Below are 24,701 nucleotides of genomic sequence, written 5' to 3'. Positions count from 1 at the left end.
TAGGAGCCTTTTTAGGCAAACCTCTAAACTCTCTAGCATTTGAGGGATAGGGGTTGAGTTCAGACATGAAAAGTTGGATTGTGACCTTTTCCTTAATTTAGGCTACAAATTCTTTTAGAGACAGATCCCTTTTCTGGGATAGTTTCCCTTTTAGGAAAAAGGAAAATCATTTTGGGTGACTTCAAAATTGTAGAGGCACAAAGGGATAGATTGAATGGTTAGTGTGGTGTCATATGTGGGAGTGAAGCAAGAGCATGGCAAGAACTTAAAGAGATGGCTGAGATGATAGGTGTGTCAGAAGGTACCTCTTTTACCTGGACTAACAACCAGTGTGATGACAACCACGAAAGAGCTAGGAGAGACAAAGCTTATATGTCAAAAATCCCATGATTAGATAAGGCACCTAACATCCTTAACTTCACAACTAAGTGAACCTTATAAATTCACTTTTTTAAATTCCATCTTGTGTAAATGATTTTTTATTTTTGCTTCTTGTGCAAGTCTATTCTCACTCCCACATTCCCAACTCTCATGACGAATGAGGATAGTGCCTATTCTATACTAGGGGACTGTAATGAAGAAATGAGAGAGAGAGAGAGAGAGAGAGAGAGAGAGAGAGAGAGAGAGAGAGAGAGAGAGAGAGCATCCTATACTTACATATGACATAATTCCTATATGTACATATGACATAATTCCATATCACCAATGATAGGCACCAATGATAGGCCCTTAGACAAAAGCCGTAAATTATTGAAGAGTTCTGACAAAAGGATCAAGTTTCAAATGCCAAAAAAGGAATGCTATAAACTATTGCATTTAATATGTCTACAAACTTATTTGTTGCTTTCTATTTGCCTCCAAAATGACCATTTAGGGTTGTACTACAAAATGCATGAAGACTTTTAAATACTTCACAAAATCTCTAAATACACTATGAAGTTCTTGAGGCTTCAAATACCATTGAGGATTTGTATTTCATTGGCCTAATGGGTTAATCTTACACTTTGTCTTACAACATAGAAAATTTATAAAAGCAATGGTATATGAATGGACTTAAGTTAAAGTGCTTTTAGAATTTTAAAAAACATATAGTGAGATCTTTAGAACGTGAAATTGGAGCTCCTAAATACCATGACATAAAATATGCACAAAATTAGGAGCCATTACGATGAGCCTGGAAATCAATGCAATGCTGGTAAATGTGCTTCAAAATGAAGAGAAGTGCATTTAATGAACAAGAGAGAAACGGAGGAAAAAATGATCACCCTAGAGTAGGTTTGCACAAAGGAGAAGCAAATATTGACAAGAGAATGGATTATATGCATCCCTAACCTTGAAAGACAAGACGTAGATGGGCTCCTTGCTCTATCAAGTTGAGCTCTTACAGCTTTAGTCCAAGGAAATGGCGAGCCTGTAATGTCATCATGTTAAAGTGGAATAAAACTCAAAAAGTAGAGGATATCTCGGTTCCAACATGGAATGCACTAAAATGTTTTAAAGATACATTGATTGGAGTCCTCTTATCTCCCATAGGTACATCTTACTGACTCAAAGAAAGTACTCTATCGCATACTTCAAATACTAGATCCCTAGCTAATCCAATGGAGATGTCATTGAGGTGCCCTAATGCTATCAAACTATATATTAAGAATGGAGAAGTATATCTAAGACGTATGCCATTCATATCATGACGATGGTGGAGGTGAGTGCACCTTAATGGACAATATATCGTTAAACAATGTGCATGATAGAGGTGTACCAAGACATATCACCACAATTGACAACCTTGATATTCCTTCATATATCAAGACTACAACACGTATTGTAACTTTGATACCATTCATATATAGTATTCTGTGTGAAAATTAGGAATATAGGGTCATGTCATGTGTGATTTCCTAGATACGCCATAGGGATAGATTGTATATCGTAATAGCAAGAAGGAGACTTTTGGTTGGTTCCACATAGTTTTGAAAAAATAAAATCTAGGGTATAGGTAAAGGCAACTAGGAACATGTGAAGGACCAAGTACATAAAGCAATTGGTGGATTGAAGAAAGCATTCTTTCAAGGACTTGAATGTGTGACGGAAGGAGGTACATTATGCACATTGGTCAACACTAAATGACAGGAACTAGCCAAGATCTAGGAAAGCTAATAACCAAGTTCCTTATGGATGAAGGTTAATAATCAGTTAGGAATAAAGGAAAATGAGATTGCTATACTAACCAAATACTATGTGACCACATTACTCAAGCAATGGCTCCTAATCGTGTTGCCTAGCAGGTTGTAGAAAGCTACCCTTGGTGTAAACCAAGAGTGGTATGTGATACAAATGATTAATAAGTAATTTTCAAAAAGGAAAAAGGACAACCCAGTTGATAAATCGAAAGGGAAAGCACACAATTGGTACAACTAACCACTATAAAAAGCAACTAAAAAGAGGATATAACCTCACTTCTACTTTCTGCGCTCAAGAACAAATCAGAAACAATGTGAGACGATTAACATTGAACTTGCATTTTAAACTTAGGTTAATTGATTTTTCAAGGTTTGAATCTTGTCTTATCACAAAATATCCCATTTCTACACTCTAGAAAACGATCCTTATTATTTTAGCAAAGATTTGCCACATATTCAGAGACAAGAATTTACTGCGGCCCCATTTAAAGAGTTGCTTTTCATATTGACATCATCCATTATGATAATCGAAGAGTTAAAACATACAGTCACGTGCAGAACTTAAAAAGGATATCACTAAGATCACTGGAGAATTAATCATGATCTGCCTACAAATCACAACTTTTGAACCATATATACATATACTTCATAAGACCAGAATATATCCAATCTTAAAAAGCAAATTTTTTTATAGAACAAGCATGTTGATGTATCAAAATTGTGGACTTCATCTTTCGAAATGGCAGATTCAGCCATCACACCAGGCTCATTCTTAGCAACAGATTCACCATCTTACGAAGGCAGCTTACACAACACTAATCATGATCCAAGCCACTTTCATTCTTCTCCTCTGAGTAGTCTTTTCCATCATTCTAGGAGAAAATTTTTAAAAAGGAGGGACACTAGCTAGTATACATCAATTCCTTAAAGACATACGTGGTGGTTGCATCTCTGAACAGAATAGTTCAATGCTCACTCTTTCATATAATTGACCTCTGCATGAAAATATCACTTACCCAGACATTGCATATAACATACAGGTCTCCTCAGTATGGTACATGTGATGGCCAGCCTCTTGCGGTGCCCTATGTTGCCATCATCGGGAATCTTTGTGATGCAATGCTACTCCAGGACATAACCTTCAGCATTTTAAGGCAGCATCTATGGGAAACCCCAAACAAAGGTACACACAATTCCATCACGTTCAGTCCAACTCTATCCTGGCATCTCCCATGCTCCTTGTTTCACTCTCATTGCCTCCACCTTCTTCTCGTCCCATATGCTGCAGCATGCACCATTAATAACACTGCATGTTCAAAGGCATGTCTTCCATGCTCCATATACCCAATTTCAACGAACACCATAAGCCAGAAGGCAGGATTGGGTTCAAAAGGCATCGTCTTGGCTATCTCTATATCCTTGTCTAATTGGCCTGCATAGCCCAGGTGACCAATCGTGCAATTGTGGTGCTCCGTGCTGGTGTAATAGCATAGTCTTCGATCATGGCCTCAAAAAGTACTTCTCAAGAGGAACTCTAGCTAATGTCAACGTAGTGGTGTCACCACTAGTTCGCACAAGTACACTTCCCTTCCTGAAGACACAGATGGAGTTAGCATTTCAAACTACCTCTTTCTTTGACGTAATTATGGTGGCATGCAGTTATCCTATACCTGGACAGCACATACAATAGCCAGCTTCTTGCTGGGCCCACATAACCCATCTATGGGGTATGTCCTGTGATCATAAAGCTATACTGGAAGATAACTTTCTTCCAGCATTTAGAGGGAAGATTTTCTAATTATATATCATTGCTTTGGGAATGTTTAATATACCCCCACAATTCCACCAACTTCAGTCCATGGCTACTTCCATGCTTCTTGTTCTGCTCTCATTGCCTCCACTTTCTCCTCGTCCTCCTGCATGTGTGCATCTGCATAGATGTTAGACATCAGGACGTAAGCCGCACCATTCTCTTCATCTAATCGAACTGCATGTTCAAAGGCATGTCTTCCAAGGTCCACATTACCCCACTTTCGACAAGCACCCAACAAAGTGAGCCACACAGCAAGATCAGGCTGGAATGGCATCTTCTCCAACATTGCTACAGCCTCGTCTAATTGGCCTGCACGGCCAAGGAGATCAATCATGCAAGTGTAGTGCTCAATCAATGGAGCAACACCATAGTCTTTGCTCATCACCTCAAAGTATTTCTGGCCTTCATCCACTAGACCCAAGTGAGTGCAAGCAGTAAGAATACCAAGGAACGTGCAAACATCAGGCTTTACACCTTCTCCTCTCATCCTCTCAAGCATATCGAAAACAATTTCGCTTTCACCTAGCTGAGCATATCCTGTGATCAGGGCGGTCCACGAGACCACATTTCGAACTGGAAGCTTGTGAAACACTTCCTCTGCTTTGTCAAGTGCGGAACACTTGGCATACATATCAACCAAGGTGTTGCCAAGGAAAGGATCTTTTCCCAGCCCCATTCTGGTCATTTCAGCATGTATGTCTTGGCCCTTGTCTATGGCTCCTATACTGCCACAAGCTTTCAAGCTGCAAGATAGCGTGATTGCATTCGGAAACACACCCTCCCATTGCATCTGTTCGAAGCAGTAAAGCGCATCCTCCTCAAGTCCATATTCGGTGTATCCTGCTATTATTGCATTCCATGAGACTACATCTCGAACCGGAAGTTTGTCAAAGACTTCTCGTGTTTTAACAAGCGAGCCACATTTGGCATACATATCAACCAAAGTGTTACCAACAAAAAGATCTCTTTCAAACCCTCGTCTGGCAATCACAGCATGTATTTCTTGGCCCATGTCTATAGCTCCTGTGCTGCCACAAGCTTTCAAGGTGCAAACAAACGTGACAGCATCCGGAGACACCCCCTCCAGTTGCATCTGTTCAAAACAATTCAAAGTTTCCTCAGTAAGCCTGTGTTCTGCATATCCTGCAATGAGCGCATTCCACGATACTACATCTCGAACAGGAAGCCTATCAAACAATTCATGTGCTTTTGCAAGCAAGCCACATTTGGCATACATATCAACCAAGGTGTTGCCAAGAAAAAGATCTTTCCCCAACCCCTTTTTGGCAATCTCTGCATGTATTTCTTGGCCCTTGTCAATAGCCCCCGTGCTGCCACAAGCTTTTAAGCTGCAAACGAATGTAACAGCATCCGGAGACACACCTTCCAGCTGCATATGGTTAAAACAATTCAGCGCTTCCTCACCAAGCCCGTGTTCGACATATCCTGCAATTAGCGTGGTCCATGAGATTACATTTCGAACTGGTAGCTTGCCAAACACTTCTTGTGCTTTTCCAAGCACACCACACTTGGCATACATATCCACCAAAGTGTTACCAACAAAAGGATCTCTTTCCAACCCCTTTCTGGCTATCTCAGCATGTACTTCTTGGCCCATGTCTATGGCTTCCATGCTGCCACAAGCTTTCAAGCTGCAAGATAACGTGACTGCATTTGGAGACACCCCCTCTACTTGCATCTGCTCGAAACATTTCAGTGCTTCGTCACCAAGCCTGTTTTCAGTGTATCCTGCAATTAGTGCAGTCCACGAGACTACATCTCGAACTAGAAGCTTGTCAAATGCTTCCCGTGCTTTTGTAAGCAAGCCACATTTGGCATACATATCAATTAAAGTGTTGCCAACAAAAAGACCTCTTTCGGACCCCTTGCTGGTAATCTGGGTGTGTATTTCTTGGCCTCTTTCTGCATCTTTGAGCCTAGCACAAGCCTGCAGTACGGCCACAAACGTATGGTCGGTAGGATGTATACAATCCTCTTGCATTCTTTGGTAGAGGTTGAGGGCGTGCCTTGATTCCCCACTTTCAATATAACCCGTGATAAGAGATGTCCAGGAATACTCATTCGGATCAACCAACCTGTTAAAAACCTGCAGTGCATCGCACATGCTTCGACATTCCACCAGCATTGGGACAAGGTAATTCCCGATAGATCTATGAGCTTCCAGCCCAGTTTTGTACATGAAGGCATGCAAACGCTTGGCATACGGTAGGTGTTTCTCTTTTCTGCAATGCTGCAAAACGTGTATAACGTGCTCAACCGAAGGAAGCTGGGGCATCCGTTCCAAAGAAGTGAGTGCGTCCTCTAAGCTCAGCATCTCCGAAACCACTGCTATCTTGCAGTGCTTGTGCTCTAGATAGATGCCTTCAGTGCTAACGCTGGCCTGGCACAGGAGTCGGGATTTGGCTGCGCCTGGCCAGAATATGCTTTTGGCTGGCGTATTCCTTTGCAGTCGTTAGGATTTGCCTCCACCTGGCCAGATTATGCTTTGGGCTTGTGTACGCCTTTGCTTCCAGGCTCCCCTCTCTCGAACATGCTTTTACTCCTGCCTGGATGTACCGTCCGTCTATCCATATCGACACCTTGGTAAGCTTATGGTTGAAATCTGGAGCCCTTTGGCTTGTCTTTTGAAACTCACGAGAGATGACCGAGTATTTCTGCATCCATACTTGTGCAAGTCATTTCGTCGCGCATTTACTATGCTCTTTCGGTTGTCCCACCAATGGAGGGATCCATGAAATAATCTCACTCTAACCGTAACATGCCTGAGAAGCATGATCACAATCAGAAGCGCATTGGAGCTCGATCCTGATGTTGAGGTCTGTTCGGCAATACTTAGGCCTCCATAAGGAAACTTGCGTCGTGGAGCAGCATCGCTCCACGGACTCTTTGGCTTCGCCCTCATAAGTTTGGAAACACCCAAAAACAAGATAAACTAAACTAGTTCCCAGGACTTATGTTCCCGCGATTTGTCATCGAAAGAAGGCAAATTCAGATCACTGAAGAAAAAATCGCGACCGGTTTTCAGAGTGCCGAAGGTCGAAGATGAAGAAGCAGAGCCATGCAGGACAGGAAGGAGCATGTGATGAGCGAGTCGACAACAAATCCATTCTTTAGGTTCCTATTCGAAAGGACATAACTAAAATCTTTGTAGACGTGTGTACCAGCTTGTTTCTCCTTCATCCAACACTGATTTTTCTTGGGCTCTTCTCTTCGTTTGCTGCTGATCCCCAGCTTGTTTCTCCTTCATCCAACACTGATTTTTTCTCTTCGTTTTGCTGCTTATCCCTACCGCGTTTCTCCTTCATCCAACACTGATTTGTCTTGGGGTCTTCGCTTCGTTTTGCTGCTGATTCCCAGGCACCTATAGCTTTCCAAGAGTTCTAATAAGGGATTTCTGTCACTTGAAAGCACGAAGTAGGTTGCAATTGCACGAAAATTAGCTTGAAACTGAATGAGGACTTCTTGTTGTATTGGATAATCAGATACCAGCTTGAAATTGAATGTTCAAATTGAGTGCAGATCTTGTTGTATTCGATAATCTCATATCAGGTTGAATTCATCATGTAGCACTCTTGCAGATCTTGCTCTATTAGATAATCCCATATCAGGATGAATTCATCATGTAGCACTTTGTATTCGGCTTTGGAGAGAGTTGGCACTCTTCTTCGATACATAGCACTTTATACGTTTCATTCACAACATAGCACTTTGCATTTGTAGCATATGCATTTTGGCAATTTGCTCTAGAAAAACTAATAAGGAAGCCTAACTTTACCTTAGATGGATGTAGAGTCTCAATACAAGCATCACACTCAATCGTCTCCATAGCAAATGACACTTAGTCAACTCACTCTCTCTCTCTCTCTCTCTCTCTCTCTCTCTTCAATGACATCAACATGAGACCAAAAATGCAAAACAAAAGCGCAACCATGAAGATTCACATTGCACCAAGCTCCCTAGCGTCAAAATCTATCACATCCCCCTTTAAAATACCTCGAATGACTATGGTTGTACAAATACTCTTTTCAACCTTCCAAGAACAACTCTTGGAATCATAGATCAAAAGGTCGCACAACCTATATCCGCAAGGTACTTAGAATGACCACATAGATACACCAAAAATGACTTGATGCACACCATAGGAGAACATGGTAAGTATCCACCATAGAATTTGCACAAAAATGGAGTTCTTCTACTCCTAGAGGGTGCACACAGTGTAGACAATATCATGCCAATTACTCATGAGGGTGGCCACAAGTCGAATCCGTTGTGTGCCCCCCCCCCCTCCGTCGCAGCCTCTCTGCAGTGAGCTCTCCGGATGAGGGAGGTCGTGAGGGAGCCTATGTGAATGTTAAAGACAACCAAGATATGCCAAAGCAAAGTATGCTTGATGTCATTGTGTTTGCTCATAAAGTACATGAGGCCATCAGGAGTATAGGACAAGCCGATGAGTTCAGCTTTGATCAGGGTATGGGCAAATGCTATGAACAAAGGCCAAGAGCAGAAAGAGAGGGATAGGAAAGTATGAGCTCTACAAGCCTAGTTATCCAGTGCAATTTAAGAGGGGTGTTGGTAATGGTGTATTGAGATAAGGTTCATAGGGACAAACTCTAACCTTGAACCTAAGGATTGAACCTATATAAATTTTAGTTTCTTTCTAATACAACATAATATATAGTTAATCATCTCTTGTGGACTCCCAAGTCCTCTAACATTGGAGCCTAGTCCATCAATGAGTGGGTAGAGGGACTAACACCACTTACACCATTAGTCTATGGGAATTTGAAGTTTGGACCAAATGATATTCTCCCTAAAAGAAAGTAGAGGGAGTATCACAAAGTATAAAACAAGCCTCTAGACACACAACAAAGCTCTTATGGAATAACAGATATAGGATGCCAAAGATCACTATGGTAAAGCTGCCAACAAGAGCCAAAGAGCAATAGATTAATAACATGATATCACAAAGCAAGAAGCAGTTCTCTTTTCAACACAAGAGAAGAATGAGATAAAATCACTGCCCTCAAGCTCATCAATAGTGTGACTAAGGTGTCTCTTGGACTCCTCGGACCTTCTAGAAGAAGATTCACAAGTCCCCAAGCTCATAAGTGGTGTGACTAGCCGAATGGGACTTTAGACTCTTTGTTCTCTCACTTTATAGCTCTTCTAGTATTTCCTCAAGAAAGGGCACTCAATGATTCCTCCAACAACTAAGACAACCCCTCGAAAGATCTATAAGGGGCTACATTTTGAACCAACATGACCAAAAGTATGTAGTTTGACTGACAAATTGCCAAAGAGTCCACTTTGGACATCAAACAGGGTTGGCCAATCGAGTCCTAGCATATGAAACTCGTATGGCCAAAGAGTCCATCAAATAGGGCTGGTCAATTGCGTTTGATAAATCAACTCTAGTACTGGTAACATCGAAGAGAACCAGGCAATGGAGAAGATAGATATCAGCCTTGTGAGAGCCTCACCAGTGAATGCAACCAAGTACAATGTAGAAGAAGGTAGGTGCCACATCAAGCATCTGCAATAGCAAGTCTGCCCCAGAATCCACTAGACAACCTGTCGCAACATGCCAATAGCCTCAGCCTGTGCTTGGGCCACAAAGTCTCCTTAGTTACTTAGTGATGCTCATTTTGATTTTAGGGTTCCTTGAACCATGATCACCTATTTGACAAATCAAAGAATCTCCAATGAGGTCCATACTTTGTGCATTATAACTTAACTCCTTAAACATCTAGACCGAGAGTCATCCACATGAATTATTTTCCCTTGAACAAGGTAGGGGCAAGTGTTATAAGAAGAGTGCATGTGAGAGGGAGAGAATCAAGCTATCAATTGCATAGAAAGACTACCACCTTTCTAGATGCATCATATTTTGCTTTAGAATAGAGAGGAAACCTCAAGGCAATAGAGCTCGGATCTTTGCTATGTACTTGTCTCCATTTTGTGTGCTCACTGCTTGCGTTAAGAGCTAAAAGAAGTCATGTATATTAAATAAACATTGGATCTTGCTCTACCATACTTGATGGCACTCGACACCATTCTCTTATGCTTCGATTCACCTAGTTTCCCCATGTCTCCATTTGCATGAAATCACACGTGCTTGACTCACCGCATCAATCCTATATGCCTACTGTATCTAGCGACTCAACCTAGACATTGTCTCGGTCAATCTAGAAGCTGATCTATGATCTCTACATGCCTCGTTCTCCCTTGTTTGACATAACGTTTTCTTATCCTCCATTTATGATCCTTGACATGACAACATTACACATCTTTAGACATATGCAACACCTCGTAGATTATGCCAAGGATTATGTGAGTGGCCTTGGTGTAGCAATCTAGAGTTTCTCTCTTACCATGTCAAACAAAGTCTTGAAAGAAAAATGTCTACCTTGGCCTCTCTTCTCTTAGATCTCAATCCAAAGTATTACCCTCAATTGAGTAGCTCAAAGGTCTGACTGTGAGGCTAGGGCCATTGGAGTGTTTCGGGCAAGTGATCAGTTAGCTAAACTGCTTAGTCATTTGTCCTTGCCTATGATGTGATGAGTTTTGAAAGGAGGAGAGGCTAGACATAAATCCATCATTTGGTGCATATGTCAAGAGCCTTGTTAGACCCATGTGATTTATGTTTTCGATGGTGAAAACACACCATGGTGTATGTACTATTTGCAAAAATTTAGTCCTATTTTCAAAAATGTAGTCCTATATATTCGTACTGTTTCAAAAGAACTCGAGTTAATGCATGCACACATTATCATGCACATACGCAAGACAAACTTAAGATGTGTTCAGCAAAATCTTTTCAAAACATGGCGGTTTTTTGGCTTTATTTTTCGCACGTAGGTTCAAGATTCTGTCAACCACCTCATTCTCACTATGAACTCCAGCCACCTCATTCTCACTGTGACAACCTCCTCACTGGTTTAGGATTTCTTCAAACACGTCAACACATCGGCTAGTCAGTTGAGCTGTTGAAGGTTTCTTTTGGGCTAGAGAGCGCAGGCCGAAGGGATTATAAACCCAAAGGTGATTGTTTGAGTCTCTCTCTCTCTCTCTCTCTCTCTCTCTCTCTCTCTCTCTCTCTCTCTCTCTCTCTCTGTGACCAAAATCTATCTTGATGATGATCTCACCCTCCTACATTAAGAGCATCGAAGGGAAGGAATGGTACAAAAAATGGCAGCAAGAGAAGCATGGAAAATGATATGGTAGAGTGATCATCTGAGATGGAGGAGACAAGGAAGAGAAGGAAGAGGGAGGATTATGATGGTGTCAAGCCCATGGATGAGTACACACACTGGACTGAAAATAGCAGTATGAAATTGTAATGGCACACTAAGGCCCGATCGTGGAGGCTTCCTAGAAACATATAGTCATAGGGACATGATCCTTTACATTGAGATGCACGAGAGTCTAGAGAGAGGGCTGCCCACAATGACAGGATATACATGGGATTCAGCTCATAGGAGGGAGTTGAGGAGAGATAGCGGAGTGCGAGGCTCTAGGGGGGTTGTTGTCCTCTTGAAATCACACCTGAGGCCACTCATATATGTGGTTCAGTGAGAGGAGCATGCGTGAAACATGTGGATACGAGTTTAGCTCCTAGATGCTCGACCTACCTTTATGGCGATATGCTAGTTTCCGTCTTCCTATGCATGAAAGGTCACTGCAGAGGGACACAATCCATATGAAACGATCCATGATGACATCACAGAGTTCTCTAGACAAGGAGACATTATCCTACTAGAAGACTTCAATGCATGGACAAGAGACACATAGGTGGGTCTGCTTGACTTCATAGATGACAGAGATCCCCACATAGTCACGGAGCTAGATGTGGCTGAGCTAGGGATACTGAGACACTCCACAGATGCTCCATAGGTGATAGGATCTGGGCGACGTCTACTTGATTTGGGGGCTATCCATGACTTGACCATCTATAACGGTCTTCAAAGATGGCCATTCTCTGGAGGACTCACCTGTTTCCCACATGGCGATGGGTCAAGTATAGTGGACTACGTACTAGGCCCACTAGCCCTTGTATCATGGATACACAATTTCATTGTACCCCCGCCCCCTACTCGAACCCAACCACTCATACTTGGCCTTTCATGTCTTTGCCACTATGCCACCCACAGGGAGAGCCCCCCATGATGCCTACACGTGTACAGATCCACTTTCACCGTGCCCTCGACCCAGTGTATGTGAGTCACTTAGCCAGAGCACTCCCAGTCCTACTTGAGGATGAGATAGACCTCGCACATGCCTTGGACGCCCTTGTCTCAGTGGTACAAGACACTAACAACAGATCCTTTCCCACGACTTGATCCACGCGAGTCCAAGATGGGAAGATGCCTCAAAGCCCTTGGTTTGATACTGCAGAGAGGTGAGAGCCTACCTCATACGAGAGCATACCTTAGGGCATCAAACATTATCTCAAGCATAGAGGATTTTTTATGATTGACACACTGCAAGAGGCGGGCCTTTCTCACACACAGGATGGATGAGATTGTTAAATCTTTTTTAGGAGGAGATGTGACCACTTGGATGGGGTTTCCTAATGGAGGGGAAGTCACTTATCCCCATCACTGACCCAGATGTCTGGCACACGTATGCATGTTCCCTCTACGATTTCAGATAAAGACACCAGCCATGTCCTCTATTCCAAGGCCCACCACTTGTCACTTATTTACTTTGCATATTTTTAAGGAGAACTATGTTTTCTTTTGATCCATTTCTAACATACTTTTACATAATTGGAAGCATTGTTTTCCCCCCTCAGACGCTCAGAAGATTTTGCTCAAAAAATGGACATACTTGCAATGAAACAAAGTTGGAATGTAAGGAGGAGACAACAAGTCAAAGAATTGAAGTGTACTTGCAAGTGGATAATTTGAAAGTACAAGAGATGGCCAATATAAGGCCCAAACTCAACCAATGTCAACTTAGGACTAAAATATTCTAAGTATACAAAGTGTCCCAATAGAACAAAGTGTCTTAGGACTAAGTGTCCTAACTAATGTAGAAGGTCATAATAGGGTAAGTGTCAACAAATTCCCCTCCATGGTATCGCTGAAGTCTTCAGAATTATTTATCATGTATACCTATTTTTCCATGATGAATATAGCAACCTATGATAGTACAAGGAAGTAGAATCACATAACAAATTGTACCAAGTGTAAAGCTTGCCAAAAACTTCTAACTTGGTTCATGATAGAGCCTCCATGAAAATATTGGTTATGAGAACATAGGACAACTATATATCTTAGTGTAGATCATGGTAGGAAATGCATGGCTAACATTGTGATTTGCACATAAATTTCAAAGCCAAACACACTTTACAATGGCTATGAAGGTTGCTCTGTACTTAGCTTCACAACCTGAAATAGCAACTATAGGTTGCTTCTTGCTGAACTAAGAAATTCATGAGAGAGTCAAGCAAGAATAGTTGCCACTGCGAGACACACATGTGTCATAACTAGCCTAGTCATTGTTCGTGAAATCATGCATAACTAGTGATGACTTATCATCATACAATAGTCTCAAATTCAGCATTCCTTTCAAGTATCGAAAGGCATGTTTCATTGCTTGCTAATGCTATGTACTGATCTTGTGCATGAACTTGCTTAACTAAGACACTACATATTGTAGATCAATCCTTGATGTGACATAAATACATAAGGAGGCCCACAACCATGGTAAAGGGTAGCATCAAATGGGTCCTCCCATTCTCAAAGGAGAAATGGAAGCTAGGCTCCAATGGTCTAGAAATTGGCCTATAAACTTGAATTGGAAGCACTGTAAGAGCTGTCCAATGTACTTGGACTGGCTCATCATTATACCCCCTCAAAAACTTGCAAACTGAATGCCCAAATAGTAGTGCAACTTACTAACATCTTGAATTGGAAGCATTGTGAGAGCTGTTGAATGTACTTGGATTGGATCATCATTCAGGATCATCATTCAACCCCCTCAACAACTAGTAAATTGAATCCCCAAATAGTAATGCAACTTGCCAATATCTGTCATGGCAAATTATTTTTACAAATCAGCTTTAAAAGCTACAATTTGTTGTGTATGTGGGCCAATAATAAGCATGTCATCCACATATAGAATTGAAATCAAAACATCTAATTCACTCTTTTTTTTAAAAAAGCATGGCCTTTGTGGGCCTATCTTGAAATCCAAGTCATAAAAAATGTGAATGCATTTTGGCATACCCTTCTCAAGGTGCCTACTTAAATCCATGGAGGGCCTTTTTTAGCCAGCATACCTTATTCTTAGAACCTTCAACCTCAATCCTAGAGGTTTTCTGACATAGACCTCTTCAAATAGCATCATCATGAAGGAAAGCTATCTTTATGTCAAGCTGATGAACCTCCCAAGGCCTATGTGATGCAATGGTTATGACTCATCAAATGGTTGTAATGTGTGAAGTGGGAGAAAAGGCCTCCACAAAGTCAATGCTGTGTTTCCATGAATAGCCTTTTGCAGCAATGTGGGCTTTATAGTGGTCTACACTACCATTAACTTTCCACTTTACCTATTAAAGTGGTCTACATTGCCATTAACTTTTCGCTTTACCAATTTAGTGCCTATGGTACGCTTGCCTTCTAGTCACACAACTCCCATGTGCCATTTGCACAAATGGAATCAAGTTAAACTGTCATGCCATCCATCCATTCCTTGCTATCAATTTCATCCTTATGGCATAAAGCTATCAACTTTCCACTTTACCTATTAGTGCCTTATGGCATATGGCAATCAACGTTTTGCTTTACCTACTTTGTGCATATGGCATGGTTTCCTACTGGCAAGTCATTCCACTCCCATGTGCCATTTGGGTGGATGGAATCAAGTTCATCTCTCATGGAATTCAACCATTCCTTGCTATCTAATGCATTTGTATGGCATAAGGGTTCTTCATTGTAAGCATCAGCAATTAATGGAACATCAAGAAAATTGCCATGCACCTATCTCTGGCCACCTCTTGTGTAGGAAGCCAAGGGCTTAGCTTACTTGCTATCCCATGGAGTATCCAAGAGCCACCTTCAAAAAAATTTATACTGCCTAATGATTGCAATTTCCTGTTCAATAGCATGATCATCAAGTGGCTAGAAATTAGGCTGAATATGGGCATCTCTAGGAGGCTTTGAGCTACTAGAAACATGGAGAATTTAACCCTACACTTGCTAGTCTAAGTTTGCATTTGATTAAAAGAGGGGATGCAAGGAATCCAAAGCATTAGTGACTTCTATTGATGGCTTTTGTTTGTAGTCTAGCCAAGGTGAAGCTAGATTCTTTAGCAAAAACCACATCTTCATGGACAATAACCTTGCCTATGCTAGCTTGATACAATCTGTATCCTTTGCTTTGTGAGTTTTAGCCAACAAAAATGCATTTGATTGCCTTCTCTATAGCTTATGACTCATCTAAGAGGGAACATGTGCATATGACGAGGACCTAAACACTCGAATGTGTGATATCATATGCTTTTGGCCTGTCCATGCTTCACAGGAAGTGATGTCTTCAATGCCCATGTAGGTGCTCTATTGAGCACATACTTAGCACACATAATTTTATCCAGCCAATACTTGTTGGGAAAAGATTTACCCTTAAGCATGCATCTGGACATATCCAACAATGGCCTACTCTTTTGCTCTATGAATCCATTCTATTACGAAGTGTATGGCACTATGCACTGATGTATTATGACCCAGGTTGCTAAGGAATCTAAAAATTCACAAGACATACACTTCCCCACCTACTATTGCACAAGGTCAATAGCTTGTTTCCACTTTCATTCTTAGCCATGGCAAGAAAGTGCTTGAAAGAAGAGAAGACATCAAATTTGGAATTCAATCGACAAATCTAAGTACGTCTGCTAAAGTCATCCACAAAGGTGACAAAGTATAAATAGCCTCAAGTGATGTTGTCCACATTGGCTTGCATACATCACTATGCACGAGATGTAACTTCTTGGATGCACAAACAGTCCCATGTTTTTGAAATGAGAACTGATGCATGTTTAGTAAGTGCATGCATAGGTGGAAGGTCTACCATTATGTCCTTAAAATGCAATTTTCACCAACTTCCCTAATTGAGATGTCACAACCTCTCATACCACGTATGTGTTACAAAAATTGAACTCAAACATGCTCACAAACTCAAGATTTAACCAAACTCAAGATTTACTCAAGATTTAACCAAACCATAGAAACCAAGAACAAGGAAACAAGTGGGAGAGAGAAAAGAAAGAGAGAGCGACATTGCATGGGGTCCAATCTGCCCCCCTTAGATGGTGGCTCTTGCTTCCCATCTAGGGTATTTATATTTGTAATTCCAAAAAGCAAAGAGCCAATAATAGTACATCCAAAAGCATCCCTTGTCCATAATTAGAGGGATTACTCAACATAGCTCCACGAGCTTAAAATATTACAAGGCTTGATATGCCCTCATCCACAATTAATAATTAAATTAGCCCATGGCTTGAAATTCATTACTTTACAATATGGCCCATGGCCTTTGACAGCCACCATTAGATACTTTGATCAATCCAAATCACCTTCACCATCTCTGTTCCTCGTTATCCAACTCATCATCTGTACTCAAGCCACCAATTGTGTTAGTTATTACAATCAATTGATGAATCATCACACCAACTAATCCCAACACAATTGTACGCTTGATATACAGACATCAAAATACACACCTTGCGACCAATTGCAGCAACACCAGTAACACTAGTGACATTAGTATTAACATGGAATCACCCACAATACTAACCATCTAGCCTGGCAAAACACAGGTAGTTAGGCATCCCCAACTAAACCCCACAAAGCATCCACTACGACCCCCACCACGTCCAGTACGCTCCTATGGAATACTTTAATAAAATAGTTTGCATAGGAAGAAATATTGGAAATACAATTCCGTAACATCCCTCTTGCTTGGATTGCAACTAACCTTAGTTGTGTATTTGACTTTTCGAGTCAACGAGTAGAGATGTGAAGAGTAATCTCTTGGATATTCATCAAGTATCATCATGGTTTTAAAAAAATATTCAAGAGATCTTAAGCTCTCATTAACCAAGAGATAATGAATTTAGCCAATTCAAAACTTGTGAAAGATTATTTTTATTCTTACCTTATACCAAGAGAAAGTACTATACCACATCCATTCAATGCTTATGTTATTTTGGTATAGGTTCTAGCATTATATTTGTCATATTCCTCAATATCTATACAGTCCCATACCAGTATGATATTGATATATAATAACAAATACAAAGCGTAATTTGTTTTCCTTTTGATGTGAGTAGCAATAAGTGACATATACTATTCTATGATCAGTAGAAGGGTATATGTATGTCATTGTTTAATCACATGTCAAAGTTTTAGATTTAGGTTGGTAGCTAGTAATGATCTAATATGTATTTTCTTCAGCTGCTAGAAAATACATAGAAGATATTATCTAACATTCCAACTATTTTTCATTATCTATAAAAGCAATTCCATAAAGAAACTACTAGAGCAAAAAGCTTGCCACCACCGAACAATCATGCCTTCCCTCTTGCTTAGCAAAAATGTCATATGCATTTTCTTCTCTTTAATTTTCTTCAATTCAGTTCACATTAGTAGAACACTTTATCGAAGCATACCATATGTATCGCACAATAATAGTTTTGCTATCTACAATTAAGCTAGGATTGGCATCTACTCAAGCAAGCTATGAGGAATCGAGACCTCTAAGTAATTGTGTTTCTTATTTCATACATACCATAGGAAATACGTCTTCTTATCCTTATTAATGCACATAATCATGCTTATTTAATTATAACAAACTCTTAGCTCACATAATCATGCTTATTTAATCATAGCAAACTCTCAGCTCACCTAGATTCAGTAGTGGCTGCTGCATGTGCTTTGAAAATGGTATCTTTGTCATATGCATCAAGGTAGTGTAGCCCTTTGGAAAGTGTACTAGTAAGTACTATACAGTTGTCATATTAATTATCATACATAGCAAAACGACAACTGTAAAAAATAACCCAATTGGTGCCCACGACATTCTTAAAATGGGTATTGTATTAGTCAGGGAGCAAGATGCCCAATTAACCTAAGCTTTGTGAAGGGTGCCTAATTAAAATGGGTATTTGTGAGGATATCTAAGATAGAAATTAGGTTCTTTTTTATACTTGAACATGTAAGACTTCTAATAGGGTCACTAGATCCCCTGGGATAGAAGCGACTTCAACCTTTCCAATTCCTTTCATGGGATAAGACACATGATTCCAATAGAGTCACTACATCCCCAGATATAGAAGTGACTTCAACCCCTTTCATGGTATATGTTTCATTATTCACACGTGGCAATGCTCTCATGTGGAGCATCATTCAAGGAATAAAATAGAGACTTGTAGGACGTAATATGCTTAGAAGCGCCATTGTCAAAATACCATATTGACTTAGAATTTAAAATTAACAAAGTTGCAACATGCTTCTACAGATTGTAATGACAAGTCACAACAAATGCCCACCCATCATGAGCAATGTTTGTTGCCTCATGAGTGTGTTCATGGGCATTTGTTACTGCAAGGCCTTGCTCATTGTTTCTTTTCCAAAGTAATGCACTCCTAACATTCAAAGACATCATGGCCACAGTTCTTGCAATAATTATAGCGCTTTGATTCTTCTTCCCATTAGCCAAGAGAGAAGAGGATGAGGTACTAGAAGGCTTGGGCTTGCTAAAATTATTGCCCCTGTTACCTTTGTCTCTATGATCTATGGCAAATGCTTGGTTAGCATTGTTGGAGGTATCCCTACCTGAGCGGCTCTTCTCATCCTACAAAAGTAAGAAAAACAAGCTAATCGAAGGAGTACTACTTGGGGTCACCCATGGCCACTAATGTCAATAATATAGTGAAACCCTGATGAATCAAGCAAGCCATGTAATGTGGTGGACAGCAGCTAGGAATTTGGCACAATCTGATGAACTTTGATGAGCTATTCTCTAAAGTCCTTGACTTATGTGATCTTTTTGCTTCATTCATCTCATATTGTCGAGCTCCTTGCACAAAAAGGAAACCCTAGCTTCATTCCAAATCTGATATAGATTGGCGAAGGTGTCCCATGCAACCTGGGCTACCTTGCAAGACAAAATGTAAGGCATAACAACTCTCTTGCTAGACATAAAAATCAAGGCATCTTCATGTGCATCACTCAGGTCCTAATGTATTTGATCCAACATGGGAAGGACTACATCAGCAGTGGTAGATGAACCAAAAGTGGCAGTGGGAGTGGTGGCAACTAGGTGTAGTAGAAGAAATTGTTTGTGCCAGAGAGACTCAAATGACTATAAGGTGCTGCAAAAATTGAAGTAAGACTACAAAACTAGCTATAGGTTCATCAGATGGACCAAAAACAAGAGGCACGCATTGCCCCTTAAAAAAGATATCCAACGAGGATCCAACCAAGTGGCCACCTATAAGTGCCTATTATTCTTATTTCCAAGGGCTCCAAAAAATGTATGTTCCTCTATGCTAGATCCCCGCCCCTAACGGGGCAATTCTAATAAAGGGCTCATCACTAATCCAAAAGCCATTGGACTTGTTTCAATTAATATGAGCCCCTGCTACTGTTAGAAGTCGAGTAGAAGTCTAGAGCAAGTCATAATTGAACAAGGTGAAAATTTCACTAGGCGTGCCAAAGGCAATGGGACAACCTCACCCTTAGATTAGGAAAACCTTTAAATCCCTTCTATGATAGCATTCATTGAAGGAAAATTTCACCCTTAGATTAGGACAAACTTTAAATCCCCTCTCACTTTATCCCTCCATGCCTCTTCCATGATAGCATTGCCTTACACAATCCCCATAGATACAGAAAAGCAAAACAAATTCTTAGGCATGCCAAAAAGGAGTTGCTAGGAGACAAAATGAGCTAGAATAGATCACAAGTGTGCTCCAGCAGCACTGAACTCTATACTTTGTGCTCTTGACCATGGAGTAATGGTTTAACCATACTACTTCATTATGCATCCAGTCGGCGGCTCCTATCTTCACTCATGCATTTATTTCCTTGTAAGGAACATGGCTGAGCAATGAGCATGTGAGGAGGTAGGTAGGAGCAAGATATCTTGCTCTGATGGCATTGTTAGATGTGGGGATCAATGGAAGGAATTTGGAAGGTAGAAATGAGCATGCAAGGAGGCAGGTAGGAGCAAGATATCTTGCTCTAATACCACTTTTAGATGTGGGGAGCAATGGAAGGAAGCTGGAATGCAAGTAGGTGCCCCCGATGAGTTTTTCTCAGGGGATTAATTAGATCAAGGGCGAGTGGGTAGGATAAGGCAAGTAGGCATGCATTTATGATTAATCTTTGTGATATGAAGGAGCTTCTAGAGGTTGTGGATTTGAGAAGGTTAGATGTGTTATATAGAGGGGGAGTGAGCACTTCACAATCTACCCCAGCATCCCTGCATGCATTGATTCATTGAATTCATCTACATCAATACATTGTTAGTGTTATTAGCAAGCATAGTTACATGACTACATCATGCTTCCAAACTATAGCCAGTGGAGTGAGAGATGGAGGCAACAGAGTGAGCGAGCATTGAGTCGAGAAAGAGGAGAGAGAGCGAAAGCAGGGGGAGCTCTGAGCTAGAGACAGAAAAGGGAGGAAGAGGCAGGATAGGGGCAGAAGGGGAGGATGGGAGGCGAGGGAAAGAAGGGGGGTTTATGTCAAAGTAGAGGATACAAATCAGAAGAATGCAAGCAGAATGAAGGCAGGAAGGAGGGGAGAGAGGTAGGCAGGGAGGGGAGAGATTAATTGGGTCTAAGTTACTTATGTTAATTGAGCATAAAGTAATTGGCCATCTATCGCCATGCTTTCCCACTCAAGATTCTCACACAAGCTTTCAGTTGAACCTCACAAAATTTTGTTCACTAAATTAGGAATCAGATCGAAGTGATTGGAGCTTAGAATCATGATTAGATTAATAGATACAAATTTTAGAGTAAAGTAGAGCATTAGAGTGTAGGGGTATTAAAGTAGGAGACAATGAGCTAAGGAACTCAAGTGTACTTGCAAATAGATGATACAAAAGTACAAGAGATGGCCAATATAAGGCCCAAAGTCAACTTAGGACTAAAATGTTCTAAGTGTACCAAGTGTCCCAATAGTACTAAGTGTCCTAGTTGCAAGGTCATCCAAGGGCTAATTGTCAACATTTGTTGCATTTTACTATTCAAATATAAATGTTCATTGTGGTCATCAATCAGGTAGATCGATGAAGTCACCTCATTTACAAAAGCATGCTTCCCCTCCAAACCAAGTTACCATTCCCTAAGACTCGAAGACTCCTTTGAACTCTAGCCATAATCCTAAGAGAGCACAATTAAATCTTGTGGGACAAAGGGCATCTCCATAGAGAGATTACTATTTTCTCTTGGTCTTTTTCCACAATAATGACATGCCGTCCCATCTCTGCTCATCTACACTAACCAAGGGCCAATGGGTAGACCATTATATGCCATCAACCAAAAAACACATGAGATCAACAAGGACTAGAATTTGGTAATGGAGCTTAATGGAAACATGCTGCTTAAGAAGTGGCGGTCTCATGAAGGGCTCTAGGGTGAGGCATCCAACTATGTCCATTTGTCAATGCGGGTAGTATACAAGATGCTTTAGCTTGACAATCTTGTTTGATTGGTCGATTCTTAAATAGTTAGAAGCACTCATCAATGTCCTACAAGATCTCTCAGAATGGATGTTACTGCAAATTTTGTGCCAACCAAAGTGGAGGGATATGAACCAAGAATGAACACAAAAGCTTGTAAACCATTGTATGGATGAGAGAGAGGTGTCAAAACATGCTCTAAAGAAGCCTCCAGGTCATACATGAAGGTAGTTATTTGACATTATATTAGGATTTAACAAATTTAAACCCCAGATTCATGCTAGTCGAATCTAATGGAAGAGATATGTCATTTTGTGCTTATGTTGCACACACCTAGAGCTCCATTGAGCATCATCAACGAGGGATTTATATGCTACCTTGGCATAGTAGACCAAATTATCTCCCCACTTGCATGTGTCAACAAAAGTCTTGGAAGGCAATTACTAGTCCACAGGTGCCCTCTATTTGGATCAAAATATCTATTCCCTCATTCAAGCTTTGGGCCTTGCCCATTGACATGCCAGCCTGGGTCAAAGAGTGGGCCCAAGCAATAGCCTTAACTACGATGGACAATGTCCAAAACAGTGGGTGGCCAATTAAAAGTCCAACATCTAGTGAATTTTGAGGGACTAAAACCATGAATCTAAATCCAAGAACTATGTTCAAAGGTGATATCTAGGCTAGCTTCAGTGACAACATTCAAAGAACAAAGATTTGAGTTCGGTTCCCATTTACTAGGAAATCATTTAGAGAAGTGACACTGAATCCAGATTTGGGACTTGACTTAGAGATGCTATTGGGTGGGGGTCACATTTGCAGCCAAGTCTAGTAAATGATTCTTAAGGTTCTACAACACTGATTGACCAATTCTTATGGTTCTACACTCATTGACCAATTTTGAGAAGCAAGGAAGTGATGTCCTAGTTCAAAGTGGTCCCTTCATCATAGGATCTGTAGTGATTCAAGATATCTAGGGGAAATTCATTAGGGAATATTTCTCTTGGGTTGCCAAGCGTTATCCTGACATTCGGGCTTAGGGTTTCTCTATAAGACCTCCAATGTAATGCCCAAACCACACTATTTGTATTTTTTTGTCAGGCCAGAGGATTGTAATGCCCAAACCACACTCTGCTTGTTGTAAGATCATGGTCTCCCAAGAAACTCTGCTCAAGTATTCAATGAGCCCTCTAATCCTACCCAAAGAAATTTGGGCACCAATCTCTTGAGCTATCATACAACCTCTAGAGAAGTAGGGGTATAGCACAATGTACTAAGTTGTGGCCAAAGAATTGGTTCACCACATAAAAACTCTTCTTGCCAAGGACAACTTGATTGAGCTCTGGCAGAGAATCTTCTAATGCAACTCTCTAGTAGATCCAATAATCTACTAAGATATTCAAGTCCACTTGGTAGACAAGCACGGTGCCCTCTGCCTCAAGGTATCCATCTAAGTCTAAGTCCAACCCCCCATGTGAGCTCATCCTCTATTTTGGCAAGGAAGCCAATTAAATTTTTGTGATTGATCTTGGCCCAAAATGGCCCGCCTCACCATGTCAAGTAGGCTATTGTGCCCTCCCTAAATTAGGCCATGTCATTCACAAAATTTGAGTGTAAGTGCTTCTCCTCATGCAAGATCAAAAGACACATTTTGGCTAGGCCAACCTCTTGTAATCTACAAAAATAGCCCAAGATCATGACCTTACAGAAAGATAGGCATGGGGCTAGAGGATACCATTGCCTTGTTTGATTTAGTTGGAGAGGGAAAAGTCCTCCTTTTTGTAACATGATATCAAGATTTGACTGGAGTGGCCTAAGCATAGAGTAGATATTCGCATAGCCACTACTTTGAGAAGCCTTTCTCCCCACAGTCCCCTCCAAGAAGGCACAATCCACCCTAGAATAAGCCTTCTCAAAATCCACGACGAGGATCACAAGGATTTTAGAATCTTGATGTGCCCACTTTGTGGTCTCTAAGAGAGTGAAGATATTGACTACAGTGCTCCTCTCCTAGACAAAGCTTGTCACTTGTTGTGGATGATGTTTGGGAGGTTAGGACACACCCCAAGCTTAAGACCTTGGTAAGACCTTGTATATGATATTTAGAAGAGCATGGGGCACCACTATAAAAATTTTGTCTCTCTCTCTTTCAGCATCAAACAAAATAATCCACGTGCAAGGATTTGAGGAAACTCCACAAAATTAAAAAATGGAGGGAGAAACCTTAAATACAAGCTAGAAGTTCATTATGGGCAACATGCTAGTTAAAAGGAGAAGAGTGTATATACCGAACATACTCATCTACTATAGTAGGATCTCGACATTTTTCACAAGAGTATGAGAAAAAAGAAACATGTTAGTATTATTACAAAATTTGTAGCAAGAGAATATTGAGCTCTTTTTATCAGTCTTAGGTCCTAAAATGGGCCATTTACATCCTAAGGTGCAACATCTTGAGGTGCATTCCAGAGAAGGCCCAGACATAAACTTGGCACCTCTACTTTGAAAGGAATTCTAGCTTGCCATGCAAGCTTTTGAAGGAGGTCGGACATAAACAACGACACCATTAGAGCTTCACTTTGAAAAGAAATTTTCCCCACTATGCAAGCATTTGAAATAGGTTGGACATAAATGAAATAGGACTATTAATGAAGAGTAAAAGGGAAAAAATGAACAAAATCTTAATAAAAATGCTAAATCCTTCATCAAGTCTAAATGGGGTCCATAGAAAATAACTAAATCTAGATGGGTTCCATAGAAAATAATTAATTATAGGCTAGATTTGTCAGCTAGAATAAGTCGTCGATCTTGAAAACATTGAGCCTAAGCATAATGCACAACATTATAATATGTGCACAATGCAATGGAGCCACCTTGTAGGAAGAAGTTGTTGGAAACAACAAGCATGTTGGTAACATGAGGTATGCTAGTAATTGCAGGAATGGTGAACAAGGGAGCAGTGGAGAAATGTATGGCAAAAAAGAAGTGGGAAATGG

At 40.7% G+C, this 24,701-nt stretch overlaps 1 protein-coding gene across 1 annotated transcript in view; it reads right to left on the bottom strand.

Moving 5' to 3' along the window:
• Positions 1-3,084: 3,084 nt before the first annotated feature.
• The window catches only part of LOC147888339 (pentatricopeptide repeat-containing protein At3g09040, mitochondrial-like), a 35,197-nt gene continuing 13,580 nt past the window's right edge, over positions 3,085-24,701 (bottom strand). The window contains exon 2 of the mRNA XM_087392284.1: positions 3,085-5,941. Coding sequence (XP_087248410.1) covers positions 4,043-5,941 — 1,899 coding nt within the window. The 3' untranslated portion in view covers positions 3,085-4,042. The remainder of the gene's footprint in view (positions 5,942-24,701) is intronic.

This window comes from Dipteris shenzhenensis, chromosome 21 (genome assembly GCF_047967505.1).
Source record: "Dipteris shenzhenensis isolate YYH24624 ecotype China chromosome 21, Dip_SZ_1.0, whole genome shotgun sequence".
NCBI lineage: Eukaryota > Viridiplantae > Streptophyta > Polypodiopsida > Gleicheniales > Dipteridaceae > Dipteris > Dipteris shenzhenensis.
Note: the sequence above shows the minus strand (reverse complement) of the source record. Positions and strands in the feature narration are given on the sequence as shown.